Genomic DNA, 13,877 nt, shown 5'->3' with positions numbered 1-13,877 from the left:
TAAGGAGCTGGGCTGGATTGGCCCATGCACAGTTGGCTACCCAGCTCTGCCCTAAAGCGTGCCCACAAGTACAGCAACAACAGTTGGGTGGTTTTTTCTAAAGCAAAGTGGTTTTTTAATCACACCATTTTTATTGAAGGAAAGTGAAAGTTGTCTCAGTCTGTTACAGTCTATAAAACAGTCTCTTCCTTGCACAAAGGAAAATAATGAGATTATGCTAAGAGGCCCTCCGGATGTTGCTGAACTGCAATTCCCATCAGCCCCAGCCAGCATGGCTCACGGCCAGGGAAAGGTGGTAGTTCCAGTTCAGCAACATCTGGAAGGCCAAAGGCTCCCCACATCTGCACTGTTGTTCCTTTTCTCAGACACTAATCATACTTTACAATGTGATGGAAGGCAGCCTTTTTTGGTTTGTTTGTCTAAAGCTGTCACCCAAGTCTTCTGTTCTCTTCCCGCATTGCTCTCAATTGCTGTGTGACCACTTAGGATCCAAGGCTACTTCTTAAGGCCTAACTTGTAACTCCAAATAATGAACCACCGAGCCTTAACCCAACCTAACTTCAATTCCTCCTCTGATCCAGACATCTCCCCAGCTTGGGGTGCAGTGGCTAGGAGAGCCGTAGGACGCAGTCTGTCTCTGGGTACTCCGGGAGGTTAAGTGAGTACTTCTTCTGTAGCGCTGCAGGCACAAATCTGCCGCCCAGGAAGTGGTAGCGTCCGGTGAACTGCTTTGCAGCCTTCTTGGGCGCAGTGAGAGAGATCAGCATGTCTGGCTGCAGCCCATCGGGGTTCCCTTTCTCCACGTCCCAGCCTGAAATCAAAGGGCAAATGCTTGAGAAATAAGTTCACAGCCACTTTCCCATACCTGGCATGCCCTCCAGCTGCTTTGGACTACAACTCTCATCAGCCCCCGCTCCACGGGTGTGCTGGCTGGAACCAAAGGAAGTTGCAGTCCAAAACGTCTAGGGAGAATCAGGTCAAGGAAGGTTGGTTTACATATAGACATGTGGTTTATCAATGTGCTACAATGCAGCAGCCGATATCAAACTTCTTTGTAGCTCCTTTGGTGTGCAAGTAGTCCTTTAATTACATAGAAGGAAGATGCTTACCACCTGTTAGGTTGCCAGAATAGCCTTGCCGACCAGGCTGCAAATCAGGAAGATGCACACGGCTTGAAGGCAAAGAACTTCATTGCTTCGCAACCAGGGATACCCGACACTGACGCTCTCGGGGTATGAAAGTTGCAGAAGCTGGAAACCCCTCCCTTTCTTTAAGCATTTCTCTCTACATTCTTCCGGCATTGTTCAGCTTTTCTAAACTGCCCTTCCGTTTTTTAAGCTCTCCTTTCTCGAGCTGAGAAAGGGAGGGGGAGAAAGGGCCGCATGAGGACTGTCCTGCAACGCGGAAGATGTAGCCTCTGCTCTCTCCCTATCAGGACTGGGCCTTTCCCCTTTGCCCCTACTCTCTGGCTCCAAGACTTCCCTGATGGTTCCCTCTGTGGACCAGTCTGAGTCAAGCTCAAAATCTCCCTCCTCCCCCAGTGGTGCTTCCTGGACAACTGGTAGCCACCACTCCTTGTCTAGCCAGTCCCTGACACCACCTCAGCATTCATAGAGTGGCTTTTTGAATGTTTTAAGGTGTTCCGTGTACATTCTCATACAACAACCTTGTAAGGTTGGTTAGAATTATCTCCATGTTGCAGGGAGGGAAAGGCTGTGTTTGGCTGAGTGAGTGGGACCTCAACAGAAGGGTAAAAATGAGGTTCTTTAACAAGAACTAAAACGGAAAACTGAAACAACAAATAATGGGGCTGGAGTCGTCAGATGTTTAAAATAAGGATCTAATGCAGGCATAGGCAAACTCCGCCCCTCCAGATGTTTGAGACTACAATTCCCATTGTCCCTGACTACTGGTTGTTAGCTAGGGATGATGGGAATTGTAGTCCCAAACATCTGGAGGGCCGAGTTTGCCTATGCTTGGTCTAATGCCTAGGGCGTTTTGATACAAAGTCACAATGTCTAAATGAAAACCCTGGTTAATTCAGTATGTTCCAAATTACAAATCCAACAGCTGACTGTTATGTGTCCACCAAAATGATCCACGGCTGGCTGGACCCATTTCTGCAAAATCGGTATGAGGCAGAATTCAAAATTCTGGTCTCTAAAATATTCCTGCATTGGACTAGATCAGGGGTAGGCAACCTAAGGCCCTTGGGCCGGGTGCAGCCCAATCGCCTTCTCATTCCGGCCCACGGACAGTATGGGAATCTGCATGTTTTTACATGAGTAGAATGTGTGCTTTTATTTGAAATGCATCTCTGGGTTATTTGTGGGGCATAGGAATTAGTTCATTTCCCCCCAAAAAATATAGTCCGGCCCGCCACATGGTCAGAGGGACGGTAGACCGGCCCACGGCTGAAAAAGGTTGCTGACCCCTGGACTAGATGATCCTCGTGGTCCTTTCCAACTCTATATGAATCTATGATTAATGACTGCACAGCAACAAACATTTTAATAAAGCCCCCAAGCCTGATTTTACTCTGAAGTTGCAGCTGGTGCTTCCATGAGCCAGCCTAATGGTAGCAGCATGTTCTCCAAATTTTGCAGAAGCATTTATTTCTTACTACCTCTTAGCACCCTGAAATCAGCAATACAAGAACTATCTCTCTGAGGGTCTCTCCACCCAAGTTTTGGAATGTGAAATGGAAGGGCAGGTAACCAGGTCCCACCCAGGAAGCTGGGGAACAGCATTCAGAAGTTGTTCTGCAATTGCTGGATTGAATTAAAATATATATACTCAAAAGTGCCCTAAGGCATCTAAACAAAACAGATCTGGAATAAAACCAAAAAGTCCCCAGCCCATACTATTCAGATTCAATATATAATCAAATACAGCTACCTAAAATAAAAGGACTAACTTAGATCCATTAATTGTCATCAACCCTCAAGCAGCAAACAGCCATCCTCCAAATTGGAGACCCCAAACAAAATTGGTTTCATTTGCCATCAAACCCAGAGCAGACTGGAAGCTTTATTTCTGCCCCCCCCCCCAATTTATTTATTTATTTATTAACTTGCCTTGGGAATATGACTGAAAGGTGGTGTAAAAATACTTAAAATTAAAAAGTCATTTTTCTCTTTATGGGGTTGGCAAATAAATGCTTCAAAATGGTGGCAGGGGGATGGAACAGCAGCAGCCTGAGGGCTAAGGAAACCTTCACTGGTGACTTGAGTATTCCAAACATGGTTGCATAATCTTTGTAAAAGCCAGGTAACTCGTCCACAAAGAGTGGTGCAAAGTGCCATAAACAGGCCTGAATATATGCACAAGGCACAGAATATGGGACTGGGTGACTTCGTTAAGAATGTTTTTTTAAAGCAAAACAAAACTTGCTGGTGGCTTCTAATTCTCAAGGCTGCAAATTACTCCCCGCTTCTATCTGCGTAACTAGATATATATTATGCAAAGTATCATTATTATTTCTAATTACAAAATGAGTTACTGCAAAACACAAAGCTCAAATCTGCATAAACTTGTGCAGGTTAGAGTTCAGCTTCCTTTGGGCTCAGTCTTGGTTACAGAGTTGGGGGGGGGGCTGGAGATTGAGCATGCAAACAAGAAATCCATTCATGTCTACATTACACGGAAGCTGAAATAATATTTGGGTACCCAGCTCAGAGAGCCGCCTTGGCCCAACATACCAGAAGGGATATCGATGCTCACAATGGGGACAGTGACCTTCTCCAGAGTGCTCAGGATGGTGCCAAAGGGCTCTCGCACAGCCCCTTGGAAGCTGAACCCAAAAATGGCATCCACCACCAGGCTGTAGAGCTCGTCAATGAAAGCAGCCTGCCAACGAAACGAGAGCCAACAGGTTAGTGTAACACATGGGCTGTGACCGATGGCCTCAAGGGCCAAATTCTCATTCAGATAACAGCAAGGGTGTGTGTGTGTGACGAGACAACACGCGAAAGTGGGCCAAAAAGTCAATACAAATTTGGCTTTTGGAGAGTAGTCTAGTTTCTGTGTAATTCCCCCAAACCTCTCTATCCTCCAGGATACCAGGTGGCACCAACGGAGTTCAAGGAAACATTCCAGACAGGGAAAAAAAAATCATAGGAACATGGAAAGTAGGGCTGCAAACGAGTCGATAGGTGTGTGAAATGTGGATAGAATCAAGGTTATACAGGCGCCTTAATGCAGATTTTGCCGAATCGTAAATATCATTTCAACTCTTGACCTTCACATTCTGTGATACCCACCCCAGGCACAGATCAGACCCACCCCCTCCTGCCAAACCCAACCAATTTTGACAGTAGCAGGAAAAAAGGAATGAAAAGTTAAGACACACATTGGTGTAGGCAGACAGCTTTAAACCTTTCCTGATAGGGATGTCATTTGCCTTCTTCCCCAATTGTGAGGTTGATAACCTAGTCACTCCTCAACTGACCTGCACAGAGTCACAAATTACCAAGGTCACACAGAAATCCTTTCTTCATATATCTGGCACTGTTAGTCGAGCCAGCAGTACATCATACCAAACAAGTTGGAGTTTCATTCCCCATAATTTCCATATGGGCCCACAAAGGTAGTCTCAGGGTTCCCCACCTGAAGCTTACATTGCAATCCAGTTTATTTCCCCTATTTGCTGACCTTAATATTTTTGCTACTGCCCATAAAGATGTGGGTTCATATTGTTTCTTAACCTGATCCAACACCCATTCTTCTGGGTTTTAGAGAAGGTGGTCTACCTACTTCTCCTGGGAACTCTGAAAGGAACGGGATGTCCATTTTCTTGCACTGTGTGGTTAAACCTTCAAAAAGTGGCTTGTTGGGGCGTTTAGGATAAAACAGCGTCGGCTCATAGCCCTGCAAGAGAGACATACTGTTTATTTATTTATCTGGAACACCGATATCCTGTTTTATAACCTGAATAGGTCCTCAAGGCAAATTACGGAGATTTGCAGAACTGTATTAATTTACAAAGCTCCAAACAACTTAGGTCCAAGATACTTCAGGGGCCATCTGACACCTGGTATCGCAGTTTGAGCACTGAGAGCATCTGCAGGAACATCGCTGGTCACTTCCACAAGGTGGTGACGCTCAATGGACAACAACAAGAAACCAAGTCTCCAGTGTCATCAGCTCAGCCCTGTGGAATGGCCTGCCACTAGAGATTCAGCAGCAGCCTTCTGTTTTAACTTTCAAACGCTTGCTGAAAATATTTCTAGTCCATCAGGCAATTAAGAACACATCTTTCCACAACAGTTGGCTGATTTCTGATTTTCATTTTTTAAATGTGTTTTTTTAATTGTATGGTGTTATGGATAGTTGTTGCAAACCGCTCTTACTATTTCCACAAATAGTGGCATATAAATATTTCTATACATTCTATCCGCATGTATTATTATGAGCAGAAATCACAACATATGTGGCTCAAGCCACCTTGTGGGAAGATGTTCAACCAATGCAAGCTGCAAATTGGTCTGTGAATCAGGTGTTAAAGGGGTGTCATCAGCCACACATAAACTTCCTGAACCACTCGGCTGATTTCTGGTTTCAACAGACCTTTTAAATATTTTTCTACCTCAGGTCAGAAATGAGAGCTGTCCATAGAAATCAGCAGGAACACCTCCAAGATGTTAGGGTAGCTGTAAGTGGGCAGGAGGTATACCACCCTCAAAGTAGCAAAGCAGCGCCATCCCACCAAAATTGCACTTTTAATGCTGCAGAGCTGTCATGACCTACTCATTCCCAGCAACAACCTCCTCAAACCTGGGCTGGATTTGAACAGGCCACACTTTGGCCACATCCACAGAATGCATATTAAGCACTATGGTGCTTTATAGTTATGGCTTCCCCCAAAGAATTCTGGGATGCGTAGTTCATTAAGGGTGCTGAGTTGTTAGGAAAGCCCTTTCCCCCGTCACTGAGCAACAGTTCTCAGAGTTACCTGTGAAGATGGATTGAGAATTGTAGCTGTGAGAGGGGAATAGTGATCTCCTCATTCTCACACACTTAACAAACTACAGCTCCCAGAATTCTCTGGGGGAAGGATTAGTCTTACAGTCAACTGGTTTGATTCTGGACCTCCACTTCATGGCTGCCTGTAAAACACTGGTATTGTGGCAAGAAAATATGATTTGTAGGGCTGTAGCAGGACTGACTTATCACTAGGACTGGCATGTCCTTTACTTCCTCATAAAGCTGTTGTATATAGGAAAGGTGTGCTATCAATGGCTACTAGCCACAAAGGCTATGCTCTGCCTCCATGGTCGGAGCAGCAATGTTTCTGAATACCAGTTGCTGGAAACTGCAGGACGGGAGAGTGCTCTTGTGCTTGAGTCCTGCTTGTGGGTGGCCATTTTCCTGATCTAGCAGGCTTTTCTTATCTCCACTGAAAACACCCAGTTCCAACATTACATGCCACATTAACCACATCTACAAGCTCAACCCCCAGCCCAATACAAGAATGAAGCACCATTTGCAAACGTGCCCCTGGATTTCTACTGAAGGATAAAGGAGCAGGACACTCACAAACATTTTCAGGTGCCGGGCACAAACCAGGCCATCTCCTCCGTTGTTTCCAGGGCCGCACACAATCAGGACGGTTGGCTGGTTAATGGTGGAGCCGACTGGGTAGGCCTTGTGGGAAAAGTAGAAGACAAACATAAGTGTTTTCTGCGAAGAGATGAATTCTGTGATGATGCAAATAACCCGTAGAATGAAGTATCAGTTGAAGTATTATTCCCATTTGTTTGTCTTTTTCTTTGTTGCTTTGTTTAATAACAACAATAGTCCACCCATCTGACTAGGTTGCCCCAGTCACTCTGGGTGGCTTCCAACATAATATAAAAACACAGCTAAACACCAAGCACTAAAAACTTCCCAATATAGGGCTGCCTTCAGATGTCTTTGGAAAGTCATGTCATTGGTTATGTCTTTGACATTTGATGGGCGTGCATTCTACAGGGTGGGTGCCACTACCCCCCCTGGCTGGTTCCCTATAACCTCACTTCTCGCAGTGAGGGAAGTGCCAGAAGGCCCTCAGAGCTGGACCTCAGTATTCTGGGCTGAGCAATGGGGGTGGAGACGCTCCTTCAGGTATACAGGGCAAAGGCCGTTTAGCACTTTAAAGGTTAGCACCAATTTAATTTGTATTTTTGTTGGAAGCCACCCAGAGTGACTGGGGCAGCCCAGTCAGACATGTGTGGTATAAGAAATGAATTATTATTATTATTATTATTATTATTATTATATCATCATCTGATGGAGAATTCGGTATCTCAAGCACCTCACTTTTATTTTTTGAAGCACATTCTTCTAGTGCTTATGAGTTCACAGAGATTCATCAGGAATCTCTGTGGAGGAAGTGTGGGATAAACTGGGAAGGGCAATGGGGCTGGTGGGGTGGAAGCCAAGGAACCCAACAGCAGTCAGAGCCAGAGCCAAAGGCACATGGAGCCAGCTGATTCCACTTTTGTCTCCATCCACCTCACGGTTGAATTCTACAAAAGCAGCACTGGGACTACAGAGGAGGAAGGTGACAGCCGCTGCTTCCCCTGGGACCACCAACTAAGAAGGCAGGCAAATGGGAGCTGGCAGAGCACAGGCTGAGATTGGTGGTGCAGTGCCCCTTTCACCCAAATGTGGCCCTCCACAGGTTGTTTAAGTCCAACTCCCATTAGCTCCATCCTGAAAGGCCAATGGCCAGGGATGGTGGGAGTTGTAGTCTGAGAACACGCAGAGCACTATGGGTTCCCCATCCCTGCTCTGCAGCATCCGGCAGCAAGCAGTTCCACAGATCATTCTCAGGCACGGCCATCCCTTCGGCCCCAGCTTTCGGCACCGTTCGACTTGTTCTTTATGCACACAACCCCTACCTTTGCAATGGCTGTGGCGCAGCTCAACCCAGCCAGCTCCATCAGCTGATCGACGCTGAATTTGTACTCATCAAACAGTTCTTGGTCTATGGCTTGAGCTTCCTTCTGGCTGGCCAGGAGAAGACAGAATCTCTTAGCACAACATTCTCATTGTATTTTTTTTTTTTTTGCCTGAGATACATTTAAGTCTTGTATCCCCACTTTCATCCTTTATCTACACAGCTTTCCTATACACAACAGATTTATGAGGAAGGTCAGGCAGACAGAGGGAAGGGGCAGGTCCCATCTGCACTATACATTTAAAGCAGAATCTTTAAACAGTCATGGCCTCCCGCTAAGAAACCTGGAAAGTGTAGTTTGTTATGGGTGCTGAGAGTTGCTGGGAGACCCCCTATCCCCCTCACAGAACAGGGTGGTTTAACATCCCATTTCTCTTCCCAGGGAACTCTGGGAATAGCAGCTCTGGGAAGGGAATAACTGTATCCTAACAACTCCCAAGATTATTTGGGGGAAGCCATGACGGTTTAAAGCGGGATCCTAAACCTCTTTGGCCATGCATCACACATTAACAACTTTTAGGCAGGCACTTCTAACTCTTGCCCACTCTCTGCCCCCTGGACCATGAGGCAGGGAGGGTGGTTATTTCCCCACCTGCTTGAAAAGCAAATAGAGCTGGAGGAGGAAGTTAGAAGAGTGACCGCCTTTCCCGCGTCCTTTTTCAGCTCTCTCTGTGTTTTCAAAGGCTCAAATCTAATGGATTGGAGTTTTACCCAAATTGCTTGGAAAAGTGAAGTTTGTGCGACTGTGATTTCTTGATGGGGGACCCTCTGCTCATATCTCGAATCCTGATCGCGATTTCATATCGCTACAATACTTTGACAGATCTTACCCCACTTTTCAGCCCCCCCCCCCAAAAAAAAACCCAAAAACGTTTTAACCGATTTTAATCTTGCTTTTTTCGGTCGTTGTAACCTACCCATCCTGGGAAAGCAGAATAAGAAATCTATTATTTACTCTAAATATACAACAACCACCCAGGGCGCCTTGTCTCGCGGAGCGAGGCTGCAGCCAGGAAGTGCGCTCTGTGCATGCTCGAGGGCACTGCTAGTCCTTTACAAGTTGCACACCGGAATCCTGAAGCTGAACACAGGTGGTGGTGGTGTTGGTGGTGGCGGCGTCGGGTGCGGCTCAACCTCGGCCTCCTTCCGTCTCCACTGACCAGGTCTCTGCAAATAACCCCCCGGCCTCCCCTCTTGAACCGGAACCGCTGGTGGTTGCAAGAGCAGCGCGTGCTGCTGTTTCTCTTGCTAGCTCTCCCTTCCCTCCCCGGGCTTTTTTCAGGACGGTCCTCAGAACCAGTCCGAGAGGTACGCGGGGCATGTGCCGACCGCTTTCCGCCGCGGCTCGAACCCGGCCGGCGGCCCTCCAGGAAAAAGCCACTGGGCCCCGGCTCTCCTCTACTCCCTCCAGTCTTACCCGAGGTACTTGAGTCCCTGCGTGGCCCCAGACGCCGCCGCGCTCTGCATGGCTCCGAGCGAAGGCGGCCAACGCGGGGCCGGGCAGCGCCCCGCTCGAGCCGCTCTGCAGAGGAGCAGGCCGAATCCCAGCAGGGCCGCCCGCCGCAGCCCGGAGGACATTCGCCCCGACGGAGAGGGAAGCTTAGCCGCGCTCGCTGGGCCGCCGCTGCTGGCTCTGCGCCCGGGGAGCGCGCGCCCCGGTGCCAAGCGCCGCCCTCTTTCCTGTCCTCCTACTCCTCCTCCTCCTGCTGCTGCTGCTGGATTGAATAAGTCTCGGCCCCCAGCAGCGTCCGAGTCTAGATTTTTAAATTTATTTATCTCTCCACCTTTTTCTCCAAGGAGCTCATGGTGGTGTATATACAAGGCCAGAGTGAGAACTTTATTTTATAAAATTTAAACACCTCTTCATTGGTTCCTCCCCCCTCAAAGTGGTTTACAAATAAAGATTGGACAATGAAATTATCAATAATAAAAAATACTGCTAATAATAATTTTAAGACTTTGGAGAAGCTGAAATAGTCACAGGTTGAATCTCTCACCAAATTACTAAACACCTAGGCAGTCTTGTCTAAACAAAATGTTTTCTAGCAGGTGCCAAAAATACAGGGAAGTGAAGGTGATGTCAGTAGGCAGGGAGCACACAAAGGCGGGATAGGTGTTAGGTGGTATCTGCAATAGTGCCATTTTCGCAGCTCAAAGTGGTCAAGTGGGTGCATATGGAGTAAGGCCCTAATCACAGAAAAGATTAGGGTGCCCCACAATATACTAGGGTGCAACCCTACCATGTACTAAACGGTAAAAAGAAATCCCAAAAAAAATTTTTCTACCTATATCAGTAGAATGCCCCTTTCTTTAGGTGGGTGTAAGTACTGGTAACTAAAAGAACAGGAAAATGAGGAAAGTGTGTGCAGCAGAGGATAAGGTAATCTAACAAAGTTCTGGTTTTCCACATAATGGCTGATTTGATACTTTTTTTAAAAAATGTACTCATTTTTGGAGGGTGGCCTTAACTTTTCTGGTGCCCTAAGCACTTCCTTGGTCTGCCTATTGAGTAATTCAGCACTGAGTATACATGGTTCCCTCCCTCATTTTTTTAATGTTTTGTAAACAATTTTTATTAAATTTTCCTTCCCCCCCCCAAAAAAAATTACATTATAACATATATCATAATTCACCAATCCCAAATTGTTCCTCCCCTCCTCCCCCGGACTTCCCTCAACCTTCTTTTCTTGTTTATTTTAACACAGTATCAAATCCTGCTTATTTCCTTTCCATTCATTTTTAAATATTTAATCTTATAATTTTTATAAATTTTGTTATTTGTAAATGTTTACTCAAAACCTGCTAATGAGTCCAATTCATTGGTCATCCCCCCTCCTCAATCCCCTCAACAACCCTGTAAGGTAGGTTGGACTGAGAGGCAATGACTGGCCCAAGGTCACCCAGGAAGCTCTATGGCCAAGTGAGGATTTGAACACTTGTTTCCCAAGTCTAGTCTGACATTCTAACCATTACACCACACTGGCTCACTGCATGGCCCTTCCTGTATTAAGTAACCTGCCCAGCCGCCCCAATGGTGCTGCAGCTAGGGAAAGACAGAGGGGTGGGGAAGTCCTGATCTGGTCTACCCCCCACCCCGTCCAGCACATTTTCATACCCTCCTAAGAATTCACCAATAGACACTGCATTCTGATGGGGATGTAAAGGCATACTCTGAGCATGTGCAGTTCCACATTTTTAACTTGTAGCACAATTATGTCTGCAACGAATAAATGGGGGTTTGCTTCTGCTGCCCTTTCCTTGGGGAAAAGGACTACAGTATCTGGTTGTAGGAAATAATAACATTTTAAAATATAATGTATAAGTAATAAAATGAGGGTGATGCAACCATGTGCATGTCCAGCAGGCTGTCTCCTGACTAAAAGAAAAAAGTTTTGGTTTTTAAAGTAATAATGGAATCATGCAGCGGAGGCCAGCTTCATCCCGATGGGCAATGAGATGCCCATAGTGACACACATGCACCGATCCCAGACCTGTTTGTTGCTGCTCCTATCACCTGCCACTCTTTGGGTTGCCATTTGTGAGCCCCTGCACAGTGCAAGGCCTGGATTTCAGACCCAGGGCACAGACGTAGCTGCATTCCTGTCCACCTGTGTCCTCTGTGACTTAGGAGGGAGGGTGGAGCACACCAAAGCAAAACCAGTGTGTGTTTGTGCCGAGCACCTACAAGCACATCACACTTCCTGGGGAGGGCTGTTGCTTTCATGGGCTGCTCGTGGGATTGCCAGACACCTCTGACTGGGAATAAAATGCTGGGGGGCGGGGTGGGGAGGTGGAATCATGGTGGAAACAGCAGCCATTAGCCATGATACCCACGGTACCTCCATGTTTAGAGGAGGATGATCTATCACCTTGCCTTGCCACTGCTTGAAATGGGATGCTGGATAAAACAGGGGCCTTTGGTCTAGAGTAGACCAACTTTGTCCCCACCCAGCAGGGTAGTTCTCCCATGCGGCTGTATTTGCGCATGTCTCAACCCCACCCCTCCTCCTTCCTGCATTTCCTCTCCTTGGCTGACCATATTTTTACTTCCCTAATCAATCAGTTCCTTTGCCCATGTAGGCACACCACAGAGGGAGATGCAGAACCATCTCAAGGAGAAAAAGGAACTGCGGAGAGCAGCCCAGCCAGTGCCTTCTTTCCCTCCAGCGAGGCAGCTGTCTGGATATAGCAGCGCCTCTTTCTATGACTACACAAGTCTCTCACCCTCCACAGAATCAACCAGTTCTCCTGGCTTTCAGTACAACAGTTCTTCAGAAACAGAATCCACTACCACCTCAGACAGCACCAGTCCATCGCGCTCTGGACACGGGAGCGCCTCCTCAGCTTCTCTGCTGGTGATAGGTTCCTTGGAGCACCCTGAGCCCTCAGCCTTTAGGCACATCAGCTCCTTAAGCGAACGCTCCTTATGTTTTGAAAGTGGTCCCTCAAGATCAGAGAGGGACGCCGCCAGTTCCCCTGACCACAGCTCAGCACTTGAAGGATGGGTTGATGGCTCTGGTTCTCCAAGTCTTGCTGGGAATGGGGACTCTCCTGAGATCAGGCCTTCCGGTCCTCCTGCAAGCCCAGAAGAGTGGTCCGCCCCCGCAATGTGCTCTCCTGAATGCGGGCCTTCAAAGCCTCCATCTGGAGAGCGCCACCAAGGGAATACAAGTGGTCCAGCCTCGGAGAGTGAAAGTGACCCCAAAGGCCCCATCAGGCTCGCAGCATTTTCTCCTCATATAATGCTCAAGCACCTGAGAGGGAATTGCAGCTGCTGGCAAAAGAGACAAACCTCCAGTAAAGAGGTTGCAGCAACTTGCAACAACGCATTCACTGATGGCAAAAAAGACCCTTCAGCTCACTAAGGACCACTTCTGCTGGGGCTAGTGGCTTGGGGAGGGCACGTGCCCCGGGCCTAACTAGGTCCTCCAGGCCTCCCATTTGGCCTATGACCCCAGGCTGTTTTGGCCGAGCCATGACCAACTGCCCTACATCTGATGACATAGGAGCCATCGGGTATGAAGTAGGTAAAAGGTGGGGCTTGGATGAAAAGGGGCTTTGCAGGCACTGATGACCTGCTGATAAATAGATTCAGGTAGGTAGCCGTGTTGGTCTGATGCGGTCAAAATAAAAATAATAAAAAATTGTCCAGTAGCACCTTATAGACCAACTAAGTTTGTTCTGGTATAAGCTTTTGTGTGCATGCACACTTCTTCAGATAAGCAGTATCTGTATTTATGTGCTGATAAATAGTGCTTGCAAAGCCCCTTTTTGGAAGTGTTGCAGGCAAGGCTTCCGAGGCAGTGACAATCAGCCAACAAAAACCATGTTTTGTAAACCTTAGTTTGCCAGTCTCAGTGTGTCAGAACATAGTCAGCATGTACTGTACCATGATTTAGAAATGTGCTTCACACCATGGTTTCTGAATTGCCAACTGATTACAAAGCATGGCACCAAGTCCTGCTTTTGCTGCCCAGATTTTGTGCCAAACCACAGTTAAGTTTCCTCATTTGAATATTATCAACCCAGTTGGCTTTCATGTCCTCATAAGTATATTTGTGGTCATAGCATCAGCTGTGTTCTGAGCACTTTCACAATATGTACACGTTATTACAGGTACATTCCTTTGAACATTACACTTTACGTTCTGATACTTAACTTCAACATGTTTCAATTTTCTTTTAAATTAGTCAGTTTTGCTTAATGTAATACATGCCTAATTATCCACAAAAACCTGAATGGGAAATTCACATTTCATGCCCAAATCAATCAATAACTGTTTGTAGAAAACCAATACGTTGCCAAGTTCACTTAGAGCAGCGTACTCTGCTTCTGTTGAAGAAACACTCACAATGCCCTGTTTCCTGGACTTCCAGCCCACTAGGGATCCTCCAAACATAATTACCAAACCGGTTATTGATTTTTTTTATCAGAC

The 13,877-nt window shown here is 46.8% G+C and overlaps 2 protein-coding genes across 2 annotated transcripts; one reads left to right on the top strand and one right to left on the bottom strand.

Moving 5' to 3' along the window:
• Nucleotides 1-111: 111 nt before the first annotated feature.
• On the bottom strand, nt 112-9,579 carry NAXE (NAD(P)HX epimerase). The gene is made up of 6 exons (XM_033174880.1): nt 9,360-9,579; nt 7,884-7,992; nt 6,538-6,645; nt 4,756-4,869; nt 3,702-3,849; nt 112-811 (listed from the first exon to the last, which is right to left on the bottom strand). The coding sequence occupies exons 1-6, from the start codon at nt 9,518-9,520 to the stop codon at nt 609-611; spliced, it is 843 nt and encodes a 280-aa protein (XP_033030771.1). The 5' UTR covers nt 9,521-9,579; the 3' UTR covers nt 112-608.
• A 2,441-nt stretch (nt 9,580-12,020) lies between these two features.
• LOC117038848 (podocalyxin-like) lies at nt 12,021-13,032 on the top strand. Its single transcript, XM_033135793.1, has one exon. The coding sequence runs from the start codon at nt 12,040-12,042 to the stop codon at nt 12,805-12,807; it is 768 nt and encodes a 255-aa protein (XP_032991684.1). The 5' UTR covers nt 12,021-12,039; the 3' UTR covers nt 12,808-13,032.
• The last annotated feature ends 845 nt before the right edge of the window (nt 13,033-13,877 follow it).

This window comes from Lacerta agilis, chromosome 17 (assembly GCF_009819535.1).
Source record: "Lacerta agilis isolate rLacAgi1 chromosome 17, rLacAgi1.pri, whole genome shotgun sequence".
NCBI classification, from domain to species: domain Eukaryota; kingdom Metazoa; phylum Chordata; class Lepidosauria; order Squamata; family Lacertidae; genus Lacerta; species Lacerta agilis.
This window is presented reverse-complemented; position numbering and strand designations above follow the sequence as displayed.